At 49.4% G+C, this 23,930-nt stretch overlaps 2 protein-coding genes across 4 annotated transcripts; one reads left to right on the top strand and one right to left on the bottom strand.

Annotated features, from left to right (window-relative positions):
* The first annotated feature begins 5,640 nt into the window (after window positions 1-5,640).
* LOC127327812 (jasmonoyl--L-amino acid synthetase GH3.5) lies at window positions 5,641-20,657 on the top strand. 3 transcript variants are annotated; one of them, XM_071825024.1, is made up of 5 exons: window positions 5,641-5,871; window positions 17,596-18,251; window positions 18,344-18,445; window positions 18,948-19,762; window positions 19,861-20,657. In XM_071825024.1, exons 2-5 carry the CDS (start codon window positions 17,836-17,838, stop codon window positions 20,403-20,405), a joined length of 1,878 nt encoding a protein of 625 aa, XP_071681125.1. In that variant the 5' UTR covers window positions 5,641-5,871; window positions 17,596-17,835; the 3' UTR covers window positions 20,406-20,657. The 3 variants fall into 3 exon arrangements, with proteins under 3 accessions (XP_071681125.1, XP_051210568.1, XP_071681124.1); XM_051354608.2 differs by having other exon boundaries at window positions 5,643-5,871; window positions 17,939-18,251; XM_071825023.1 differs by lacking the exon at window positions 5,641-5,871 and having other exon boundaries at window positions 16,987-18,251.
* A 1,559-nt stretch (window positions 20,658-22,216) lies between these two features.
* On the bottom strand, window positions 22,217-23,058 carry LOC127327825 (uncharacterized). Its single transcript, XM_051354628.2, has 3 exons — window positions 22,868-23,058; window positions 22,502-22,695; window positions 22,217-22,417 (listed from the first exon to the last, which is right to left on the bottom strand). The coding sequence occupies exons 1-3, from the start codon at window positions 22,976-22,978 to the stop codon at window positions 22,249-22,251; spliced, it is 474 nt and encodes a 157-aa protein (XP_051210588.1). The 5' UTR covers window positions 22,979-23,058; the 3' UTR covers window positions 22,217-22,248.
* Between the last annotated feature and the right edge of the window lie 872 nt (window positions 23,059-23,930).

Raw genomic sequence — 23,930 nt, 5'->3', positions numbered from 1 at the left:
GCAAGCCTAATTTGAAGTTGCTCATAAGACTCGGAGAGGAGAGAGTATTCACTCTTCAAGGCTTTGTGAGCCTTGTCTAGTTCATCTAGATCCTTCACAAGTTTCTCATGATCAACACCAAATTTGGCCTTTTCCTTTATAAGCACTTTAGTCTTAGCTCTAGCAAGATCTCTAGCTTTAGTGAGCTTGTTAAGTTTATCTTGAGGTTCTTCAAGACTTTCTAGCTTCTCTTCAAGAGATGCTATAGTTTCTTGACATTCCTCAAGAGCATTTTTAAGAGCATGTATTTCTAGAGAGTCTTCTCTCTCTATTTGGCACTTTTTCTCAAGAGTATCATTTAGTTGAGCCATACGAACCATGAGACTTGAAACATGCTTCTTAGTGTTACCTTGTAGGTTACTAATGAAATCATCAAACTCTAGCATTTCTTGTTTCACTTTTAGACTAGCGGGATCAACCCCTAGATCATTAGCAATGTTAGGCATAGAGGGGTTAGGAGATGATACCTCGGAAGATTTAGCCATGAGGCAACTTTCTTCCTCCACATGAATGACTTCATTGGGAGATTCACTTGTTGATGAAGAGTTAGTAGCAAGGGAGGCAAGGGCAACCAATCCATTTGAGGTTGCATCTTCTTCATCATCAACATCTTCATCTCCGGAGGTATACTCTTCTTGAGTTGATAGCACAATAGATGTGTCCAAGGTGGACCTTGCCATGAAGCAATGTGCATTCTTGCGTTGAGGGTTCTCATTGGGTGAATCAAAGAGAGATGAAGAGGGAATGTTGGTGGTGACAATGGCGGCCACTTCTCTTGAGCTTTCTTCTTCATCATCACTAGCACTTGCAATCTCATCGGAAGAGTATTCTTCATTAGCCACTAGCACAATCCTTGAGGGCCTCTTGCCCTTCTTGTTCTTGTTATAGAATTTCTTGTTGGGGGGCTTTGAATATTTGCCCTTTGAGTCTTTGCTCTTGTCCTTGGGGATGAGCCTTCAACCATTAGTCTCCCTATTCTCATAGGGACATTCGGCAATGAAATGGCGCTTGTCATTGCAATTGTAGCAAGATCTTGTTCTTGGGCCCGAGCTTGAGGGACCCCTTGAGTTGTTTCTCTTGATGTTGTCCTCCTTGGCCTTGGAAGGATCAATCCAAAAGGTGTTTGCATGGAATGCCATGTGGTCATGGTAGTGGTGTTCCAAGTCTTCCGGATAGGTCATGCTCCAAGATGCCCTATAAGATTCTTGAGGAATCACTTCTTGCACGGGGTTGACCACCAAGGCAAGGTTGGACCCTTTTGTCATCCCAATGGCACGATTGCGGGAATCATGAGAGTTTTGCTCAAGCACCTTGAGAGCTTGCATCTCGTGCACGGCTTGTTGAGAGGTGAGAGAGGCATAGCATTCTCTTCCGACAAGAGTCTTGACATCAATAGGCTCGAACGGCATCATGCACTCAATGTACTTCTCCTTGATCCAAGAGTCATTAATGTGAGAGGCACCAACAATCCGGAAGGCGTCGACAACGGTGAGAAGTCTTCCATACATGTCTTCATGATCTTCATCCGGAAGCCTCATGAAACCTTCGGCTTTATTTCGAAGAGCATTATACTTGTTCCTTCTTGTGCTCTCACTTCCAATGCAACTCGCGGCCAAAGCATCCCAAGCATCCTTGGCGGTGGTGAAATGCCGAACACGAGTCAACTCCTTTGTCCCCACGGCGGTTTGAATCATGTGCAAGGCGGTGTTGTTGAGTTGACTATCAACCGCTTCTCTTCTAGTCAACTTCTTGGGGTTGTAAGGATTGAAGCCTTCCTCGATGATTCTCCAAAGTTCATTGGAGGCACTGCGAACATGAGAGCTAAACTCAAATTGCCAAGTATCGTAATCATTAACGGAAAACTTAGGTTGGTCGCCCCGGATGTTTATATGAGGATGGGGAACCGGTATATCGGGTGATTGGAAAGGTGGAGGTACTCGATTGTAGCTCTCACTTCCACTAGTTCCCTTGGGAGATGCAATGGGGGGTTTGTCAGTGTTTGAGTTATCACCATCCATGGGTGTGGTAGCGGAGGGTAATACCGAAGTATCACCCTCTACAACCGCATCCGTGATATTAACCTCTATGGTGGGAGCCACGGGACGGGGAGGAGCCAAAAGCTCGGAAATCATTTTTCTCATGCTTTCCATTTGAGCATCCATGGATGATTTCAACGAGTTGATATCCTCCATGGTGACCGGCCTAGTCTCCCCTTCCGATGGTCCATCGTCCGGCATACTTTTAGGCGGTTAAGCCCGAAATAAGAGCCGAGGCTCTGATACCAATTGAAAGGATCGTATGCCGCACCTAGAGGGGGGGGGGGGTGAATAGATGCTAACCAATTTTTAGTTCTTTTTCAATTTAGGCTTGACACAAAAGGTAAATTCTCTAGATATGCAACTAAGTGAATTTACCTATATGACAAGGCTAACAACTAGGCAAGATATAGCTAAGCAATATAAGAGATAGAATAGGATAGAGGTAACCGAGAGTGGAGCACGCGATGACACAGAGATGATTCCCGTAGTTCCCTTCCTTTGCAAGAAGGTACGTCTACGTTTGGAGGAGTGTGGTTGCTACGAAAGCCAAACCAACAGCCACGAAGGCTTCACTCAAATCTCCGGTGAGCAACGCCACGAAGGCCTAGCCCACTTCCACTAAGGGATTTCCTCGAGGCGGAAACCGGGCCTTTACAAGGTTCTTGGGGCACACATCCACAACCAAATTGGAGGCTCCCAAATCTGTTACAACACAACAATCAACAACAATACATCAACACAAATCAACTAGGGAACGAAATAGGAACACTAGCATGAGATCCCTCAAACAAGAGAGGGGGAAATGAAGAACGCTTCGGTGAGGATGTAGATCGGGGTCTTCTCCTTCGATTTTCCAAAGCACAAGTGATTTGGGTGGTTGAGGGAGGAGATCTGGCGATTTTGGTGTTCTTGGTGGCTCAGCAATGGAGGATGAAGTTCTTAGGGTTTGAGCCACCTTCCAAGGTAGGTGAAGGGGGGTATTTATACCCCCCCCCCCCCAGCTTTTCTGCCCGTTGGAGATGAATCGCCGGCAGTGCCGGCCTTGAGACGCCGGCAGTGCCGGCCACATATTCGAACCAGCAGCCAACAGGCAGGCCGGCAGTGCCGGGCCAGAAACGCCGGAAGTGCCGGGGTGCACTCACCGGCAGTGCCGGCCTGGAATCGCCGGCAGTGCCGGGTGCACACACCGGCGATGCCGGCCTGGTGTTGCCGGCAGTGCCGGCTGGCCGATTCCAGATTCCTCCTTCTTTTCTTCCTTTTTGAGTGAGTCGAGATTTTCCTGTGATATCTTTTCCTAAACTGTAAACCACTTAGCACACGGTTAAATTGTCACCGGTGTTGTTAACAAACACGCAAAACTCAGAGATCATGAAATGTTCTTTCACCAGGGGCGGACAAGGGGAGGACGCGAGCGACCAGCATCCGGCGTCCGCGGCCACGCAAACTCGTCCCAGATTTGTGCCGGGTTTGGGTCGTCCCGGACGCCGCGGCCATCCGTTTTAGGGATAGGTCCGCGCGCTGGGCCGCGTTTTTGTCCGGCTCGACCCAAACGGACGCGCGGGCGCGATTTGGGTCGCGCGGTTGGAGATGCCCTAAGCCTCTCATGGACCATAACTTCTTACTTGCCCACGGTCGGGATGCTATCACGCGGTGCCGATCGGCGGAGTTCGAATTCAAAGCTGCATCTGGCTAGTCTGGAAGGAGGAGCCGCACCCATAAGCGGACCCAAGACTATTTTGAAACCTTAGCAAACAGTGTTAAATAGTGTCAAACAGTATCAAATACGCGCAAATACATATAAAATACAGCTTGCCGGCTGGCCGGAAGCCTGGGCAGCCGCCCACGCAACAGGGAGGGTAGGTCCGCCCATGGCCGCACCGGTGATGTGCAAGAGTACTTCACGCACCGATTCTTTACTAAGCTTATATTTTAGAACGAAGGTAATAACATACAATTCCACTCTAATAGAAAACAATTTACATATATCAAAATAAAACAAATTTTAACCGTTTGATCTGGTCACATACTACATATTAAATATGTAGTACGTTGCACCTTAAAATTTCTCTTAAACTATACTATTGTAGATGGCCAGAAGCCCCTGACGTATTTTTAAAACACTGCACGTTCTTAATTGTAGATGGGAGCTTTATCGAAAAAGTTGTAGATGGGAGTAATCTGGCCAGATATTGGAGTTTGACTCAATGGCCTGCCACATGATGTGTCCCCACGGAAAGTACAAGTGGTGATGTTTGATCGCGATTTGCGAAGGACTGATCGGTAGCATTGTCGACCGGGCCGGCTCAACTTGGTAAACAAAAATATAATAGTACAACAGACAAGTAATATAAACATACTATAGTTGGTTATATGCATGCATGGTGCTGGGCACGAGTATCGCATGCATGCGGAGTAGATATACTTCCAGATACTCTCTTCCTTCTAAATTAATTTATCACATGTATGTATCTATATGTTTTAATGGGTAGATATGTAGTACGTATTTAGAAAAGGCTAAGTCAATAACAAAAAATTGAAACAAGAACCACCCTATTCACTAATTAAGAAGAAGAATTATGGTTTGATACAAAGCCGAGCCAAATTCGAAAGACAATGACTTATTCTCGCGACATCAACAATCCCAATTGCTTAGCCACCACTACTTGACCCGTTGACCGTGTCGAAGTTTGCCCAACTTGAAATGACCACCTCGGTGATCCCAAGCCAAAAGAGGATAGAGAGCTACAAATCCCATGGAGTAGAGGCATTTGAAGAGGAGATGCGCGGCGATTTCGAGATCCCTCTTGCATAATTGACAATTACCACAATTTAGCCATGCTCGCTTTTGAAGTTGATGTTCCGTCTACACATGGTTTTGCAAGATAAGGCAAGAAAAGAGCTTGTACTTTGGAGGATTCCAATTTTCCACACTGCCTCAAGCATGAACGAATTTATCATGCCCTCGAATTGGGCCCTATATGCCGAGGTCGCCGAGTATTCACCTTAGGTGATGAAATTCCAAGTGATGTCATCTGAAGCGCCTTCAGTAACTTGTACCTCATTCACCTTTGCCTAAAGATCCACAAACTCAATTATGTTGTTCAAAGTGATGCCCTCGTGTGTCTTGATCTTGTCAATCCAAAAATCATGATTGATGCACTTGCTAATGGATAAGTTTTTCCTTTTGGAGATTGTGGAAGTGTCTTTTTTTTTGGAAGTTGCAACCCAATTTGTAGATGCACGAACTTAGGACTTGGTTTGCTAGGTGAGAACTAGCAATGCTTTTGTTTTTCTTCCTCCTAACCAAGCTTGCAATGGCGCCCAACACAAGTAGCGAGTCAATTAATTTGAAACAGAGGTGATACACACGCAGACATTACTTGATTACTGATGCAACTTTTAATAGTATAACAGCCCGCCGGCGATCAGACGTTACGTCGAAAGCAAAATAAAATCACGTGTGCACGTTGAGTGGAGCGGCGGCCGGAGTGGCCAGTGGGCATTGCACGAGGTGATCGAGTGCGTGCACAGGCACCAGAGTCACCAGCGCGGAAATCGACGACAAGGAAAACGTGGGGAGATGGGTTGGAGAAAATAATGGAAACCGCATTCGAGGTTGACAGACACCATGCTCTCCTGGCAGTGGTACCCCGACGGCCGGACTTTGGCTACAAAAGGGGCGGCACATCGTTCCCCGTCGCTGGAGCAACACACCTGCATTTTTCAGGTATTGAATCGTCGCCGTGGCTGTCTGTTCCGCCCTTGGACTGATCACTCTATCGCCGCCGGTCAGGTCAGTCACTCATCCTTGCGAATTTTTTTTAAATAATACACTTTTTAATATTAATTCCAGAAATAATATTCGTTTTTGGCTTATTTCAGAAATAATACACCTTCGGGGTCCGCTAACCCGAGTTTACAAAATCGGGGTCGGCGAACCCGAATTAGCAGAGTCGGGGCAGTGGAACCCGATTTCTAGAAGAGCTCTGCTGCGGCGTGACAATAAAATATAACTCGGGGTAGTGGAACCCGATTTCAATTAATCGGGGTAGGTAAACCCGATTTTAGCTAATCGGGCCAGGTGAACCCGATTGCAATAAATCGGGATTGTTCAACCCGAGCACCAATTTTTCCCGCCTTTTTGCGTTCACACAGTTTCCCGCCCGCCCTTGCCGCCACTCCTTCCCGGCACCCTTCCCGCCAATCGTTGCCGGCACCATCTCCCGCCAGTTTTTCCCGCCACCATCTCCCGCGCTGGTGTCGAAATTTAGCCTATAAAAGCAGGCAGCGCTACTCTGGATTGCACAAGTTCTTGTATCTCTATCTTTGTGCTGTTTGCTCACTGTTAGCCATCATGAGTGTGCCGTGCTCTGACCCGGAGTTTAGGCCGGTGAAGGCGAAGGCTGCAAGTTTGCCCCCGGGTGTGACTGCGGAGCGGTGTTGGTGCGGCCGTCTTGCTAAGGTTAAGCAGGTGGAGGATTTCTCCGACTGGTTCGGGATGAAATTTTTCATGTGTGCGAGCTATGAGCATGATCCACCCCGTAGTTCAGCTTCGTCCTCCACCAGGCCGCCGGTATGTTTGGACATAATTTTATGTTGACATTAATTTATTTATGAATGTGATTTAATGTTATTATTTGTGTTGCAGTCTCCCCCGCCCCTATGCAAATGGTTTCACTGGATAGACACGGAGCAGCCGGATTGGGCGCGTCAGGAGGTTGAGGAGAAACACCGGCGTGCGTGGGCAACGTTCTTTGAGGAGGAGCGTTGGGAAAAGGTTCGTGCTAATGAAAAAGCAGAGCGAGAGAGACAGATACAGAAACTTAGGGCGGAACAAGCTCGTAATCGCGAGGTGAATCAGAAGAGGATGGATGATGAGGCTGCACGTAGGTTTGCAGAGGAAGAGGTGCGCAGGAGGCTCGTGAAGCAGAAAGGAAGAGACTAAGGGAAAGAGCTACTGAGGCGCAAGCGGCGTAAGAACGCGGCGACAAGTCCGGGAAAATGGCCACGGTGGACGCAGGGAAAGTAGTGTGATGTGTCGTACTAGCTATGTATCTTAATTTCAGTTGTATCTTAAATTCCGTTGTAGTGTCGTTGTATCTTAAATTCCGTTGTAGTGATAAATCCTATTTTTATTTCAGCTGCAATGTATCTTCATTTATGTTTTAGTATTATTGTTTCCCGCCTAATTTTTCCCGCTCAGTTTTTTCCCGCCTTTTACCCCCGCCGTAATCTCCCGCCAATTTTTCCCGCTCAGTTTTTTCCCGCCTTTTACTCCCGCCCTAATCTCCCGCCAGTTTTTCCCGCTCACCTTTTCCCCCCGCTCGAAAGTCGTCCCTTCTAGCCTATAAAAACCCCCCAGTGTTTCCTTCTGCTTTCAAGCAGTATTCTCTCGTGAAGATGGATCCCCCATATAAGAATCCCCCCCATCTTTTCACCGAATCCATGGCCAAACCTCTTCTAGACGAGGCCCGCAAAGTGATGAGGGAGAGTAAGGTAGACACATTTGAGGAGTTCATCAGTAGCGACGCCTTGCTCCGTAAGGTGGGTACGGAGTTTGAGAAATATTCTTATGGGTGGCCATTGAAGAAGATGCCTGCTCGCAGCCCACGGGAGATAAGGTGTGAGCTTATCAGGTTGAATGAGAAGTGGAAGTCACTAACTTGGAAGAATGAACGAGATAGGGAAAGAGATTACAACTTTCCATGGCTGTGGACGGTTGAGAGTGAGGACGACGATGATATCTTTGAGCCTAGCAGCAAGGCGAAGAAAGCTGCATCGTCGAAGGGCAAGAGTGCCAAGTCCTCGAAGGGGAAGAGTGCTGCACCACCGGTCATTGACTCGGACGACGACTTCGAGCCTAGCACGAAGGCGAAGAATGCTGCATCGTCGAAGGGCAAGAGTGCCAAGTCCTCAAAGGGCAAGAGTGCTGCACCGCGCCGCCGTCGATTCAGACGACGACTTCGAGCCTACCACCAAGGCCATGAAAGCTGCATCGTCGAAGGGCAAGGGAAAGGGTGTGCTGCGTTCTTAGTGTTTTAGTTATCGCAATCATGGATCTTGTAGTATGTTGTAGCGATGGTGTACCATTTAATATGTTAGCAAGAGAGTTATGTTGTAGTAGTAAGTTGTATCTTAATTATCGCTTGAAGTTCAATATGAAATGTTTGTTAAATAGAAATAGTAGTCATACATGGCGCATACAAATAGTAGTCATACATGGTGCATACAAATAGTAGTCATACATGGTGCATACAAATAGTACTCATACATGGTGCATACAAATAGTACTCATCTCACTGACCACGGCCCCTCCCTCCACCTCGCCTCGGTGGCGGTCGAGCTCGAAAAGGTGACGGCGAGTACATACGAACAGGTGGTCGGGCGATGTCGGGGAGGAAGCATGTACCCTGCTCGTGCCGACCGTATCTGCGTGGGATCTGGAGGTGGAGTTTGCCGTTGACTTGAAATCCAGTCTTGATAGCTCGCTGTGTTTCGTCCCGATCGTGAGCACCGGACCAGAAGGATCGTGATCCGGACCCCGTCGACATATGTCCCTCACCTTTGATTAGATAAAAACCGTTAGTCGATCATGAGGAAATTCACACATGGTGCACAATTAATATGGATAGTGATGAATTGCGTACCTCCGGCTCATCCATACGGGGACGCCACCCGGGTTAGGCATGGGAAATTGCTGCTCCATGCCGAAACCGGCATGCTGCCAATACTCGTAAGTACGCTCCTGCTGCTGCTGGTTTTGCCACCCAGAACCTCCTGCCTGGTTAGGAGATGGTGGCCTCGGGCTCGGCGGTACCTCCATACGTGGGCGCGGGGCGTGCCGCGGCTGATGCACCTGCAAAGAGGGGCGAGGTGGCCGCTGTGCTGCTCGGTACTCGACAACATCCGAAGATCGGGTGCATGTGATAGTCGCGTAGATACGACGTAGTTTCTCCTGAAGACGCTGTGCAAAGGAGGCGTGGTGCTCATACCGTCCAAGAAGTGGGCCGGCGGAGAGCGACCGTTCATATCGGGCGGCGTCATCTTGCAGCTCCGCCGTCAACACGGCCTACAATTGTGAGCTCAAATTAGTAAAGTGTTGGCAAAATGTAGAAAAAATATAGTTGACTTCACTGCGTGATGCCGAGTGCCCGAAGTGGAGTGGCGAGGGTAGGTGTCCCACCGTGTCGAGGGAGCCATCTCAATCGGGTCACACGCCCGGCTCGCATTTAAGTCGTGTCCTAGGCATGTACGCTCGCAAGTACCGCTGAAATTCCTGAAGATCAAACGGCTCCCTAGTGGCCCATGACACGGCCGGCGCATTGGCCCAACCAGCGATGTATGGACCCAGGAGCTGTACCCATCCGACAAAGCAGTCTTGTTCGCTCCTTTTCGTTGTACCTGAAAATTAAATTGTACCCATCCGTCAATGAATGTCCAATTGATGTAATAACTGATGGTAAAATTAAATTGTACTCACGCGTGGACGCGTGGTGGTAGTGGAACTGTGGGAGGTGGTGGCTCGATCAACTGACGCATTCCAAACTGTCTCATGACCCTCTGCTGCGACATCTCCTCCACGAAGATATCGAAGATGATCTTCGCCTTCGTCATCCAGTAGGCCCAATCTCTGGTACACATCAACGATATACCGCCTGGGTATGTCTCGTCGCGGTGGTCCTCACTGTATGTCTCCCAACTAACATCGCTCTCCAGTAGTAGGTCAAACTGCTCTGTGAATGCTGGGTAGCAATTCCGCAGCTGATTATGCCCAAAATGTCTCTGCATAACATAACATAAGTATGTTAGTGTTGCATTTTATATAACAATATAAACAAGGTGTGTATACCTTCCGCGATGTCCATATAGAACCAAACGTCGGCATGTCGATGCGATCCGCGCCATACAACTCGTCCGGCGGCCAAGACCCAGCACCAATATCGTGGCGGCCGACGGGAAACCTCGTCCAGACCGTAGCTGCAATAGGAGGGGGCAACCAACGATTCCAGAACCATGCGAGGTGAGCTGGCAACCCTTACACATACCTCGGTACGTAGCGGCTAAGACCGCAGAACCCCAGCTCCTCTCGTGTGATGTCCTCTCGCTTCGTGGCCTCTGCTATCTCCTGAGCTATAGGGATGTACCGCGCACTGATCGTGTTCCCGTGATTGTCCATGAACATCGTCTTCCCGAGTAGCCACATGAGGTACGCCTCCAAGCTGCGAGTGATCTGGGCCGCAGTCATCGGTACATCGGGGTATCCGAACTGCTCGATCTGTCAAGAAATATTCAATGTTAGGACTACATATTACGCGGTAATTAAGGCTTGATAAAATAAATGAAACTGTTACGAACCTGGAACTCGTGTAGCCACGCTCGACGAGGGCCGTGAGCCTCAAAAGAGATAGGCCCAACGCCTCGCGAACACCAACGTAAACGTGCATCCATGATGTGCATCCATCCCAAGGGTTCCTCCAATTGGCATATGGTATCACCAGCCAACGGAAGGCCCAGAAACATAGACACGTCCTCTAGAGTAGGAGCCATCTCACCACAGCGAAAGTGGAAGGTGTTGGTCTCGGCCTCCATCGATCCACTAAGCAGTGTGATCAAAGTAGCATCGTAGTTCAGACGCGAAACGTTCTCTCGGGCCTCCACTAATCGAGCGAAAGGTAGTAGTCCAGCCCACTTCAACCTGCAAAACAAATGATGAAAAAGGTAAAGCAAGGTCCAATTCGAAGGTAAATTTCAAATTAAAGCTAAAACACCTACCTGTCTTCCCACTGAGGGTGTATCATCCAGTTCTTCTTTGGAGTACGGGTCTGCAGTGGGTCGATGCTCTGCGGGTCGGACTCCAAGTGCGATGCACGATGTTTCTGATCAATCACTGGATCGAGCAACGGGCGGGCCGCCATATCTGCAGAAAGATATCAAAAATTGTTGCATTGTTCAAAGATGATACAAATTAAACCATTGATCACAAAGTTTACAAATTAAAGCATAGTTCATACAAAATTCAAATTAAAACATAGTTCAGAAATATTACAAATTGTACCATTGTTCGTACTAATATGGTTCACACGTACTACAACTTAAGCATAGTTTATAAATATTACAAATTTTCTACTGTCTCCCTCTAGTTCTTCCCCTCCCACGCCTTCCTCGGTTGCCTCGCCTTCCTCGGTTAGCCGCCGCCGCTGCAGCTGCTGGGTAGAAAGTGGGACATAGGGGGTCCCTGTGTCCAAATTGGTTGCAGAGAAAACATTGCCTAGTTGGACCACCCGCTTCTGCTTCATCCATATCATTTCTAATGCGCCTTGTCTCCCGTCGACCTCTGTTTGTACGCAATAACCTTGGGCCAGGGATGTACCGCCTTTCATTTGGTATCACCGTAGTAAAATTTCCCACAACTCTGTATCCGACCATCTCGCCGGTCCAGGTGTGCAGCACAGCCTCTTTCGCGTAATATGGAGAGACGAAAGAGATTGAGTCCAGCCCTAGTTGTCTGGTAGCTGCCAGCACATGGGAGCATGGAAGGTGAAGCAACCTCGGTTTGTTGCATGTGCAGCCACACGATGGCCATTCTTCATTTCCAATTCTGACCTCATGTGTTCTCACCGCATTCACACAACCAAACTTGTCGGTTGGTAAGCGCACCTCAAACCTCCTTTCCTGATTACCGATGGCCAGAACAGTGTGTGACATACCCTTCTCCATCTTGACATCCATATATTCCATAATGGCCTTACAGTAAGGAGTGTTTGGATTCTCAAGCATATGCTTCAAAGCCAACTCCCGTCTCTCTTTGAAATAATTCATAGTGCCATATAAAATACCCTCCACAAGGGCTGTCAGCGGCAATGCCCTATTTCCCTAAGCACGAAGTTGTATGACTCAGCTAGGTTGGTAGTCATCACACCATACCTAGCTCCATGTGTGTCATGCAGCAAAGACCACCTTTCTAATGGCTCGTGCTCTATCCACTCGCAAAATTTTTAATCCGTCGTCCGTGCCTCCTTCTAGTATTGGGTGGGTCAAATCCAGGCAGGTCACATAGCCCAATAGGATCTGGCTCGGGGCCTACTGGAACCTGTGTACCCTGTGCCACAGCTGCTGCATGAGCTGCTACTAATGCAGCTCGGGCGGCTAACCTGTCCCGCACATGGTCCTTAGTGAACTCATCCAGCTTGCCGCGGAGAAAAGTGTACTTGCATTCTTGATTCTGCTTGCACAACTTCTTGAACAGATTCATAAGACCCTTGCTCCTAAACTGCGAGAAGAAATTGGCCCCTGTGTGGCGCATGCACCACCTACTCTGCATATCCTGCCATGGCGTCTCTTCATCAGGTCCGGCTTCTACCAGAGTCTTGATAGCCGCAAGTATACCTGCATGCCTGTCATGTAGCACGCACACATTTTCGCGATCTTTCACTATCGATTTTTTTAACTGCCTGAAGAACCATAACCAGCTAGCGTTGTTCTCGCTCTCAACAAATGCAAATGCGAGAGGCACACATCGATTGTTGCCATCCACTCCAATTGCTGTCAGAATCTGTCCCTTGTACCTCCCAGCTTAGAAAAGTTCCATCTACACACATCACCGGACGACAAGGCATGAAAGCCTCGATGCATATGCTGAATGCGAAAAACACCCGTGCAGAACCCCGACATTAGGGAACTCGGGTATCACAAAGTCTTGTATGTCCACATGGGTGCTCGGATTCCGGTCCTTCAATGTCTCAGGAGACGGACGACACCGTCATAAGCATCATAGAAGGTCCCGAATCTGTTCTCCAAAGGTGCCGTCTGTTTAGCCCTCCATGCCTTGCCATATTCAATTACATACTTATATTGAAGGTGAACTCTTCTCGGATGGCTTTAACCCCCATTGTCTGTATTCTCTACAATCTCCTTGTAGAACAAAGCAGCAATAAGAGTGGATGTAAGGTTTCGGTGATCCTTCAACATACTCTTAAGGACACATGTGTGCGGCACGAAATCGCTCACCACCCATGTTGTGTCATACTTCGGACAAGTACCCATGCACCCTTGATGGACATCTAGCATCGCTGCAGACCACCGTCAAGAATTTCGACTTGAAACGGTGGTTCTGAATACCCTTTGCGTGTTCATTGCCCACTGAGTGATTGCTTCCTGCAGATGTCTCTTGTCGCATATCTAGCACCAACTGAGATGGTGTTCATGCTGTACTCCCAGGCAGAATCGTGCCGATCATCGACTATCATTGCCTCCGACAAATCATGGTTCCAAGAAGAGGGGATCGGATCCGCCTCTTCGTTATCATCTGAAGTATCGGATCCACCGGATTCATCTGAGTCAACCTCATTGTCCACTCCATCCTCGTCTTCCTCGTCCATCATGTTCTGCATCTCTTCTTCTTCTTCGTCCACGCTTTCAAGCTCAACAGTATCGTCATGACCACCTGCTGCATGGCTACTCTGCCCGGATTGGAAATCGCCGCCGCCGCATCGTAACTTTGACTGCTCTGGCCTGGATGGAACGCACCCTCGCCTTCTTGGAAATTCACCACCTTCGCCTCGGGAAGCATTAAGGCGATGGGGTGAGTTCCCCGCGCCGCACGCTTCCAACCAAAGGCACCCACCGAGAGGTCCGCTCAATCGTCTTCAACCGCCTCAACCTCTGGGTACTGGAGCTGCTCCACAAAGCATGCACACCAACAGTGTATGCTTCGGGATTAAGCCCGAAATTCACGGTCAACCACTCCTTCAACTGACTAACTCGCCATGTTTTTGGGTTTGTCAGATGCAACTCCTCGTACTGAAACTCGCTCAGATCAGCTCCCATCGGAGTTGTTCGGACCGTGCCATGACCGAAGTAAACAACGAATTTTAATCTATCTGACATATCTGCTCACCTATAAAAATTACATACTCGTCAAAAAAATCTAGCACCTACACTCTAAAATAAATAAAAATCTAGCACCTGCACTCCTAAATAAATACTTTCTACCTGAAGCTAACGAACGTAACATGCATTATGATTACACCATCTAATATCAGGGATTAGGGTTTACCCTTGAAGCGTGCCAAACACCTCCGTCAGCAGCTCAGCTCCTCCACCCCGCAACAGCTGCACCACCACGCAGCAATAGCAGCACCACCTCCACCAGCTCCACCACCACCAACAGCTCCACCAACACCAACAACACCTCCACCAAAACGCCTCAAAAACTAACCCATCTATAGATCAGCTAATTCTACAGCATTTGGTGGTGAAACTACAACGAATGGCTGGATAAACCGCTCACAAACGAGGAAAAATGGTGCTGGACTGAGAGCTAACGAGAGAGAGAGAGAGAGACAGAGAGCAGCAAGCTGGAGGAGGAAGAAGATGGTCGAGCAGCGCTGCGTGCGAATTTTATCTGCCGCGCTTCGGGGTCAGTGCGCCCGAACCGCGCGACTCGGGGTCGCCCCACCCGAAATTGCCGCATCGGGATTCCTCTCCCCGACACAGTCTGCCCCTGGCCAGGGGACAGGCCGACACGGGCCTTCGGTGGCCGACAGCCACGCTTCGGGGACGAGCAACCCGAATTTGGCCTGACACGGCAGATTCGCCTCGTCTCGGTCTAGCCGACCCCGATTTTGTAAATTCGGGTTAGCGGACCCCGACGGTGTATTATTTCTGTAATAAGCCAAAAACGAATATTATTTCTGGAATTAATATTAAAAAGTGTATTATTTAAAAAAAATTCGCCTCATCCTTCCCTCTTCTGCCCGCTCGCCCCTCGCGTTTTGCTGCTGGGGGCATCGCATCATCTCCCCCACCATGATTTTGGGAGGATTTCTCATACGCTCTCAGCAGGCGGCAGCGTAAACAAAGGCTGGATTCCGGTTTCAGTTTAGTTTCGTTTCCGTTTCTTTTCTAGCGATCAATTAGTCCTTCGCAAAACTCAATATCCCTCCCCTGCATCCATGTATGCCGCCACTCTGCTCTTCTTCTTTCTCCGAAACTACGCGACTGAGGATTCTTCTAGTGAGTTCATATTCTGGCAAGCATGGCATTCGCCTGGGGACAGACGACATGACCCACACATTCTACCACCGCCCACCGGCATCATGTGGCGTTGCTTGCACAATTTACTCCCATCTTTTCTCCATCGTGGTTTCCTGTCGAGTCCATCTGGGACTGGGACTGGCCATCTCCCTCTGTCTTTCCTGCTATGATTTTTTTTTTGAGAATTCGGCAGGTGAGCTGCACGATATATTCATAGAAGAAGATTTGGCTCAGTTAATAGGGAAACCGGGCCAAAAAACCATACAGAGTGGCCGAGTTTATGAGGAAAACCGGCCCAAAAACCGCACAAATATCGGAGCCTTATCGCCCACACGATACCAGACTACCGACGACCAAACACACACCACCAAACCCGGAGCCGCTGCTCCGACGTCCCCTGCTCGGAGGCGAGCCGCAACGCCGCACGGCATGGACGTCTTGTAGCCCAAACTACCAAGGCGACCACCCGCAGACCACGAACGCCGCGCCAAAAGATCCGGGGCCGCCGCCCCGACATGCCAGCCACACCGACCGTCCCGTCGTGTAGGCCGGGCCGACGAGCTCACTACCCACGTAGCACCAACACGCCACCCATGCCTTGCAAGACCATGACCACACCCCATGGAGTCATCGTTGCAAGACCTTCCGAGGCCGCCGCCTCGACGTACGTCAACCGTCCGGGGCCGCCGCCCCGGCATCCACCACCCCCGACAACAAGGCAACCATGCACAACTGACACACATCTGCCGCACCACGAGAAAGACGAACTCCAAAAGCGGCGCCTTCAGGAAGGTAACGGCACAGTGTGTCGGCGCCGCTCGCTCCGAGGAGCAGAGGTTTTCACCCGGAGAACGCATCGACCCGCGACAACAGGAGACCAAGCTCCCCGATGAAGCCCTCAACAGGGAAACGGTACCCAGGGGCACCGCCAACATCGGCACCAAAGGTGCGAAGCTTTCGCCTGGAGCGTAAACGCTGTCGTCAGGCCCAAGAAGGCCCTGGCCGTAGGCGTGGCCAGCCGAGCAGGGGGCCTTGTAGCCGTCCACCAAACGCACAACACTCGCCTGAGTAGCGCAACCGAGTAGACCACGCGCGCTAGCGCCAACGAAGCACTAGGCGGCCACAGGGAAGCCGTGCAGCGCCACGTCAGGCGAACCGCGACCACCACAAGCCAGATAGAAGCCACGCCATGGCCGGACGGGGCGAGAAGCAGGACGGACGGCGAGCTGCGAAGAGCAGCGAAGGCCGAAGCCACCCCGCAAACCCGCCGGCAGGGCCGACGCGCAGGGGCACCGACGCGAGGAGCGACCGGAGGTGCGCCGCGGCATGGACGACGGCAAACCACACCAAGGCAAGGGCGACGCGGGCAGGAACGTCTCCACCAAGGCGCGCAACAGCAGAAGCGCGGGAGGCCCGGGGACGACGACAGGACAGGGCGCACACCGGGAGTGCCAGGAGCGGCGCACAGGCCGCGGCCCTCCAGGCCCAGATCGAGCCCAAACGGGCCCAGATCGGGCCCTCCCCAGCCAGACCACGCCAAGGCTGGGCGTCAACGGCGGCAAGCTGCAAGGGCAGCAGGGGGGCCGCGAGGCACGACGCCGCAGCGAGGGGCGCAGGAGGGGCGGAGGACGGCGGCGACCTCCGGGGTCCAGCATGGCGTCCTCCCTCCGGGACGGCCGTGCGAGAGCCCGAGAGGCATAGGACCTCGCCGCCCCCTTCCTCGGCGGCGGACGGCTTAGCCGCCGGCGGCCTCGGGAGGCGACGAGGGGGCGGGCAGGGGGGAAGGGAGGCGGCGGCGGCGGGCTGGGATTGGGCTCCCCCGTCGCCTGGAGGAGGCGACCGAGGGGAGCGAGTCGTGGGTGAAGGTTTCCTATGATTTTTTTCCTGTCAGTGTTAAGGACCCTACCTGAATGAAACAGTTCATCAAATATTTCACAAAGAAGCATCATAGTATTGTTTACAGGCGTATCATGTAACATGTATGTGCTGCAACGACGCGCTAGCTAGAGTGGTTGTGAGTTCTGCAGCTACCCCAAAGGATCACATTTTGGAGGGTACTAGTATTTCTTTCTTTCTAGATTGTGTGGTTAAATTTTGGATCATGAGCCAACCACTGTAGCAGTAGAATTTAGCAACCTGCTGATGCCATTTCCAGTACAGTTCATGCTTAGCTTTTGTACAGACTGTCTCTATGTATGTTGCAGTCCTTGGGCTAGTGGTATCGCTGCTGCAGAGAGTGAGGCACTAGTAACCGTTTGTGATTCCTTCCTTTGCTAGTATTTCAGTAGTAAATCTTACGTTCTTCTTTCTGTTCATGTTTCCAAACATGGTCTAGTAGGTAAACGGTGATACATACTATTGTTCTGTTCCTGTTAGTGGTTAGAAATTTCAAGTCTTTTGACGCTTCTCTATCTGAAGACTCTGCCACTTACATCCCAAACTGCAATACAACAACTATGGATTCATCTTGTGAGTGTTGTAGGCTCCTCGGTGGGTTGGCTTCTTCATCTTCGTTCGAGCGTCCCGTGTCTGCTCCTCCCATAGTAGTCACGGCGTCTTCTCTCCGGCGTTGATGAAAGGTCGACATGTCTCGATGGGTTGGTGCTTCGAAGGGGTTTGGGCCTCGTGGCGAGTGTGGGTGTGGCCCCGTGTGGCGTTTACGTTGTTGTATGGTTTTCGCCCGGTTTTCCGCTAATTACCTGGGCATCTGTCTTCTTAATTAATGGATAAGGCAAAGTTTTTGCCTTCGTTTAAAAAAAACAATGGATTCACAGATTTGTCTGCTTGCATCATGGATATTTACTGTGATTTATCCTTCAAACCAGGTGTGACAATGCCAGGGCTCTGTCAGTTCGAAGTGACGACCTGCAGTTCCGAACAAACCATCAATGAGTTTGAGGCATTGACACGCGACGCTGGACGCGTGCAGCAGGATACACTGAAGAAGATCCTCGAGGCGAATGCCGATGCTGAGTACCTCGCACGCTTTGGCCTCGACGGTAGGACTGACGCCGAGAGCTACAAATCTCGCGTCCCTCTGTGTGTGCACAGCGATGTTGAACCTTTTATCCAGAGGGTTGCTCATGGTGATAGCTCATCTGTGATCACTCGGAAGCCCATCACCGCCCTCTCCCTCAGGTGCTTACTTACTAGCTTTGTGTGTATTATTATTGCGTTGTTGTTCTTTGAAAGCAGGTGTCTGTAACCCGTTCTTTCGTTCTATTATGCAGTTCTGGTACAACACAGGGGAAGCCTAAGTTCCTTCCATTTAATGAGGAATTGATCGAGAACACACTTCAAGTATTCCGTACTTCTTACGCATTTAGGAACCGGTAAGCAGCTCCAATTTGTTATTATGTTCACACAAGTATAACTGCCACTTCTGATTTTACAAACATATTCTGCTGATAAAGTTGGGCACAAGCTTCTGTTGTTTATACATTACTATGATGCGTGTGATTGAAGTGTTGCTTGGTTTCTGAATTTCTTCAATGCATTTCAGAGTTTTAGAATAATTTTGTGCTTTGTTGGTGGCAAAGATAGGGCTAGGGCATCAGACTTGTATGTTTGTTTAATAAAATGTAGATGATATGCTGGTAACTAATTATATCCTGGACTTAAAGAAAAAAATCCAACAATCAATATAATTTGAATGATGTGGATTAACTTGGTCTCTCGAAAAAACCTCTTATATAGTTTTTAGAATATAATAGATAGATACTTCTGAATTTACAACAAACGTTGCTAATTAAGCTCAATATAGATTTCAGAATTTCTTACACTGCAATAGTACTAGAATTTGTAGAATAACATTCGGTTTTGTGACGATCACAGTGAATACACTACCGGCAAAGGAAAAGCCTTGCAGTTCTTCTACTGCAGCAAGCAAGTCTCAACAGACGGTGGCGTCATTGCTACGACTGCAACAACAAATCTGTACCGGAGTCCACGCTACAGAGAAGGCATGAAGGGTATCCGGTCTCAGGGTTGCAGCCCTGACGAAGTTATCTTTGGCCCTGACTTCCATCAATCCTTATATTGTCACTTGCTATGTGGGTTGATATACTCGGACGAGGTCCGTTTCGTGTCATCAACATTTGCTCACAGCCTAGTGCAGGCATTTCAGACGTTGGAAGAGGTCTGGGAGGACCTGTGTGCTGATATAAGAGAAGGTGTTCTCTCGGAAAAAGTCACGGTACCGTCAATCCGCCAGGCTGTTTCAAGAATTTTGAAGCCCAACCCTCAGCTTGCTGATTGGATCTACAACAAGTGTGTGAGATTGAGCAGTTGGTACGGTGTGATCCCAGCACTGTGGCCCAAGGCCAAGTACGTGTATGGCATCATGACAGGGTCCATGGAGCCATATCTGAAGAAATTAAGGCACTATGCTGGGCACTTGCCACTGATAAGTGCTGATTACGGTGCATCAGAAGGATATGTTGGATGTAACATAGACCCCACAGTGCCACCTGAACAGGTGACATATGCTGTTCTGCCGAATACTGGTTATTATGAGTTCATTCCTTTGGAGAAATCCACAGGGGAGATGGAGAACAGCGCCTCTATTCATTACATTGAGACTGGTCCTGTTGGCTTGACAGAAGTTGAGGTCGGCAAAATATATGAAGTTGTACTAACTACCTTTGCAGGTATACTCTTTCTCTAAATAATTTATTCTGGTCCTTCGATTAATGTTGGTGAAATATAGCTTAGGACAAACATATAAATTTTGGCTATTATGTTGTAGGCCTATATCGTTACAGATTAGGAGACATCGTAAAAATAGCTCGATTCCACAACTCAACACCCCAGCTCCAGTTCATCTGTCGTAGAAGTCTCGTGCTGAGCATCAATGTTGACAAGAACACCGAGAAAGATCTCCAGTTTGCTGTTGAGGAGGCGTCAAAGCTCTTGGAAGGGGAGAAGCTGGGAATTGTGGATTTCACAAGCTGTGTGGATACGTCTAGCGACCCGGGTCGCTACGTGATCTACTGGGAGCTGAGCTCTGGAACCAGGGATGAGGTCTTAAGCAGCTGCGCAAACGCCTTGGATCTAGCCTTCCTTGACGAAGGCTACAATGGCTCAAGGAAGAACAAAACCATTGCCCCCCTCGAGCTGCGGATCCTGAACAAGGGAACCTTCAAAGAGATTCTGGTCCACTTCCTAGGCCTTGGTGGCTCGGTGAGCCAGTTCAAAACACCTCGGTTCGTGAACCCGTCTAACAGCAAGGTGCTACAGATACTGAACAAGAATGTTACCCAGAGTTATTTCAGTACTGCATATGGGCTATGACACTATGACAGCCCAAAAGAACAAAAACTACTCCAAGGAGGGTCCTCCAACGTTGTAATTTTCCTATCTTTTTTTCATGTTAAATTTTCGTCTTTTTTTTTTGGAAATGTCTGTTTTCGTTTCCTCGGAATAATATTTTCCTTTGTATCCGGGTGTTGGCTTAGGATCTTTGTAAATGACAGTATGCAGCTATAGCCTATATAAAAAGGTACTAAAACAAGAAAGAAAGCCAGTGTTTGTCGGTCTTGTGATGTTCTGCTAGGAGGTGGTACTCGAAATAAACTAAGCAGCAACTTGTTTTAGAGCTGGTTAGTGTTTCATACCAACTTCTTGAACAACTCAATATATTTCACCATTGAAATACATGTAGGCTATGAAGTGTGCTTCCATCATTATTTTTTGCTCAGATTTTAATTTTGTTCAAAATTATTTTTTGCTCGGATTCGAAATTGTTCAAAATCAAAATTTGCTCAGATTTGAAATTTGTTCAAAATATTTTTTTGCTCAGATTTGAAATTTGTTCAAAATATTTTTTTTCCTCAGATTCAGAATATATCAAAATATGGAAATGTATGGTAGTTGATTTGAGCGAGCGGCTTGCTCGCGCGCGCCGCTGTACGGGGTATAGGCAAACCCTAAAAATGCCCCGAAAGACACTACATCAACCGGTTTAAGCCTCGCGGTGCAACTACATCACAATTCTCTTCTCCCCTCTTCCATTTCCAGCGACCGTCGTTCTCAATTCCGGTCAACTCTGGCCATCTCCACCAAGTAGTTGCTACATCCAAGCGCGTCGGCCACCGACCTACCAGCGTGCGGAATGTCGGCGTCAAATTTGTCCCATGGCGGCCGCGGAGTTTTGCCGCGTGGCGACGGTTCTTCATCGATCAGGCACGCCGTGGAGACCTCCTCCGAGCGCCGGGTTCGCATCTCCGAGCAGGCGCGGTGTTGCTGCGCCCTATCCCGTTGTAATCTGGTGTCTCCCTCGTGGGTGGGGACCCTTCCACACGTGCACCACGATGAGGCGGGAAACTCGAAGGCTATCGCGCGTAATCCACCATGGACTTCTCCTCTAACCCTAGCACCACGCATGCAGCTCCAGCCACAGCCCGCATCCCCCTCAGACAACTCCCCCTAATTCCTACATCGATGCGGCGCTGATCGAAGCGGGACCTCCGGCACCTGAAGATTGTGCACCACTGCTCCCTCGCAACTGCCATCTCCGACGTCTAGGAGCGCGCTAAGTGCCGCCGCGACATGACCACGGAGGGGACCCAACACCCCTCCATTGCTTCTGAGATATGGTGTCGTGGCTTCATCGTTGTCGGATACTCCAACGAGTTAGAGTGAAGCTGCTCGCCGCCGCTGCAACTCCCCGGTGAAGTATCCAGGCTAGCTTAATGTGTACGGTCAGGAACTATTTATAGGAACTAGTTTCCATTTTGGATCAAGCTTAATCTAGGGTTAGGAACTACTATATGATCTAGTTTCCATTTTGGATCAAATTATATGCAAATTATCGAAGCAATGGATGAACTAGTTTCAAAATCTAGCCCCAATGCATTTTATATTAAATTTGCAGGGTCTGCTGCAACAAATTTCACACCCCAAAAGTCGTTTGCAGTTTACCGCAAAGGGCCTTTATGGTTTGCCCTTTTGTGGAGTCTGCTAGAGCTGAGATGCTCTCAGCACAAAATTCAGAGTAATGTGATGAGCGATTCGGCCTTAAGCAGCAAGTAAAATATCCAAACGTAGATGATACACTTAAACCAGTAGCAAATATCCAAACATCATAGTAATGACTACATGAGAGTTTCTTAGATTCTAATACTGCATTAAAAAGCTAGTTCAGTCGTTCGCTGGCTGGCTCCGTGTCAAGAGACGATATACTGGCCTCACTCTGCCCTCCATCTTCATTCTTGTTGGATGTGAGGAAAGAGTAACCTATAAATCCCAGACAGAAGTATGCGCTTTGGAAATCGTGGAAGGTCCGATGTCGCTTGTATCTGCGCCTGCAGGTGACACAAGAAAAATTCTTAAACATGTCCAACAGAGATAGCGCAAATAGAGTTTCGTATGTCTGAGATTATTATTACCACATGGCGTCATCAGGTTTAGGCTTGACTTGTGCAGCAAGATGGGAGGTTAGCCTTAGATTCTGGATGTCTTCCCAGGACATAGTTTTGAAGGCTCCTCTACTTCTCATCTCCATGCACAGATCAAAGAGCTCTTCTTTCGCTTCCTCGAATTCCGCTCGCAGCTCATCGCAAGGCCCTGCGGTAGTTTGTGGCTGGCCACGCAACACAAATGTATATTCAAGATAACCCTTTGCGAATTCGAGCTATTTGTGTGTGTTACACTATTTGATGTCCTCAAAAGGCAGCGGCGCTTGAGAGACATATCCGAAGGGAAGGCCGGGCGCGCGTTATCAGGTGAGAGAGGGAGAAGAGGGCGACGCGTACCTTGCCGCCGGCGGAGGTGTTCGACATGGGCCGGTGGACAGGAGAAACCCTTGGCGCTCGCTGGAGCGCACCAACGCCGAGCCTCCTCGCCGCGTGCCGGAGCGCCGCCATTGGTCGATCTCGCCGACTCTGCTTCTTTCTCGATTGATGAACTGGTTGGCTGGGGATTTCCTTTGCGTCCGTTTGCCTTGCGAACGTGTGCGTCGATTTAGGAGGGGGCGCAGTGTATATATATAGGCCCGTCCGTCTCTGTCGTGGTCGGTTCGGATACGGACCATTGTACGGACCATTGTACTTAGAGCATGTCTAACAGGCCCCATATTCATATGCCCCGTATAACACTCGCATTTCGCTCCGTATCGAAAAATTGCTAACGGAAGAGCCATTTCGTCTAGCAGACCCCGTATTTCGCCCCGTATTTTCAAAAATTAAAACCCCGAGAAGTTCACACTACTAGGAAAAGGCTTATAGCCGCACTCCTTACCGCCGGCAAATACGAGTTGAAGATGCCAGCGGTAATACCTTCCAGGGGGGGCTAACACTACCGCCGGCGAATAGGCAGGACGGCGCCGGGGGTAGCTCGATTACCGCCGGCGAAACAGAAACGGAGGCGCTGGGGGTACAATGGGCCGCGGGGTCCCAAGTGGGCCTGGCGTTACCGCCGGCGAGTTGGGCCTAAAGCGCCGGGGATACTGGGCCATTACCGCCGGCGAAACGAGGACGTAGACGCCGGGGGTGTCGCCGAGCCAGGGTGGGCCACCAGCCTTCACTTACCGCCGGCGTTTGCGTGCCGTAGATGCCGGCGGTAACTGGCCCTACCGCTGGCATTCTTCATTGTAGGCGCCGGCGGTAACCTGGGCATGTCCATTTAGGACGACCAGCCACCTACCACCACCCACACACACTCATATGTGATGGCAAATCAACCCAAGCACTAGTTAGCTCATTCCCCCACCCATTTTAGCTATTTCAACCAATAAAATATGATGTATTTGAGCAAATCATGCACTACCTAGCCCCTCTAGCATGATTTGCATAATATAGATCTAGATCTATCTCCTCC

Source organism: Lolium perenne, chromosome 1 (assembly GCF_019359855.2).
Source record: "Lolium perenne isolate Kyuss_39 chromosome 1, Kyuss_2.0, whole genome shotgun sequence".
Classification (NCBI taxonomy): Eukaryota; Viridiplantae; Streptophyta; class Magnoliopsida; order Poales; family Poaceae; genus Lolium; species Lolium perenne.
This window is presented reverse-complemented; position numbering and strand designations above follow the sequence as displayed.

Coding starts and splice junctions, on each gene's coding strand:
- LOC127327825 (XM_051354628.2), bottom strand. CDS start 22,978: ATGGCGGCGCTCCGGCACGCGGCGAGGAGGCTCGGCGTTGGTGCGCTC. Junction 22,696..22,867: donor ACACCTCCGCCGGCGGCAAG/GTACGCGTCGCC, acceptor TTGCGTGGCCAG/CCACAAACTACCGCAGGGCC. Junction 22,418..22,501: donor AAACCTGATGACGCCATGTG/GTAATAATAATC, acceptor TGTCACCTGCAG/GCGCAGATACAAGCGACATC.
- LOC127327812 (XM_071825024.1), top strand. CDS start 17,836: ATGGATAAGGCAAAGTTTTTGCCTTCGTTTAAAAAAAACAATGGATTC. Junction 18,252..18,343: donor ATCACCGCCCTCTCCCTCAG/GTGCTTACTTAC, acceptor TCTATTATGCAG/TTCTGGTACAACACAGGGGA. Junction 18,446..18,947: donor TCTTACGCATTTAGGAACCG/GTAAGCAGCTCC, acceptor TGACGATCACAG/TGAATACACTACCGGCAAAG.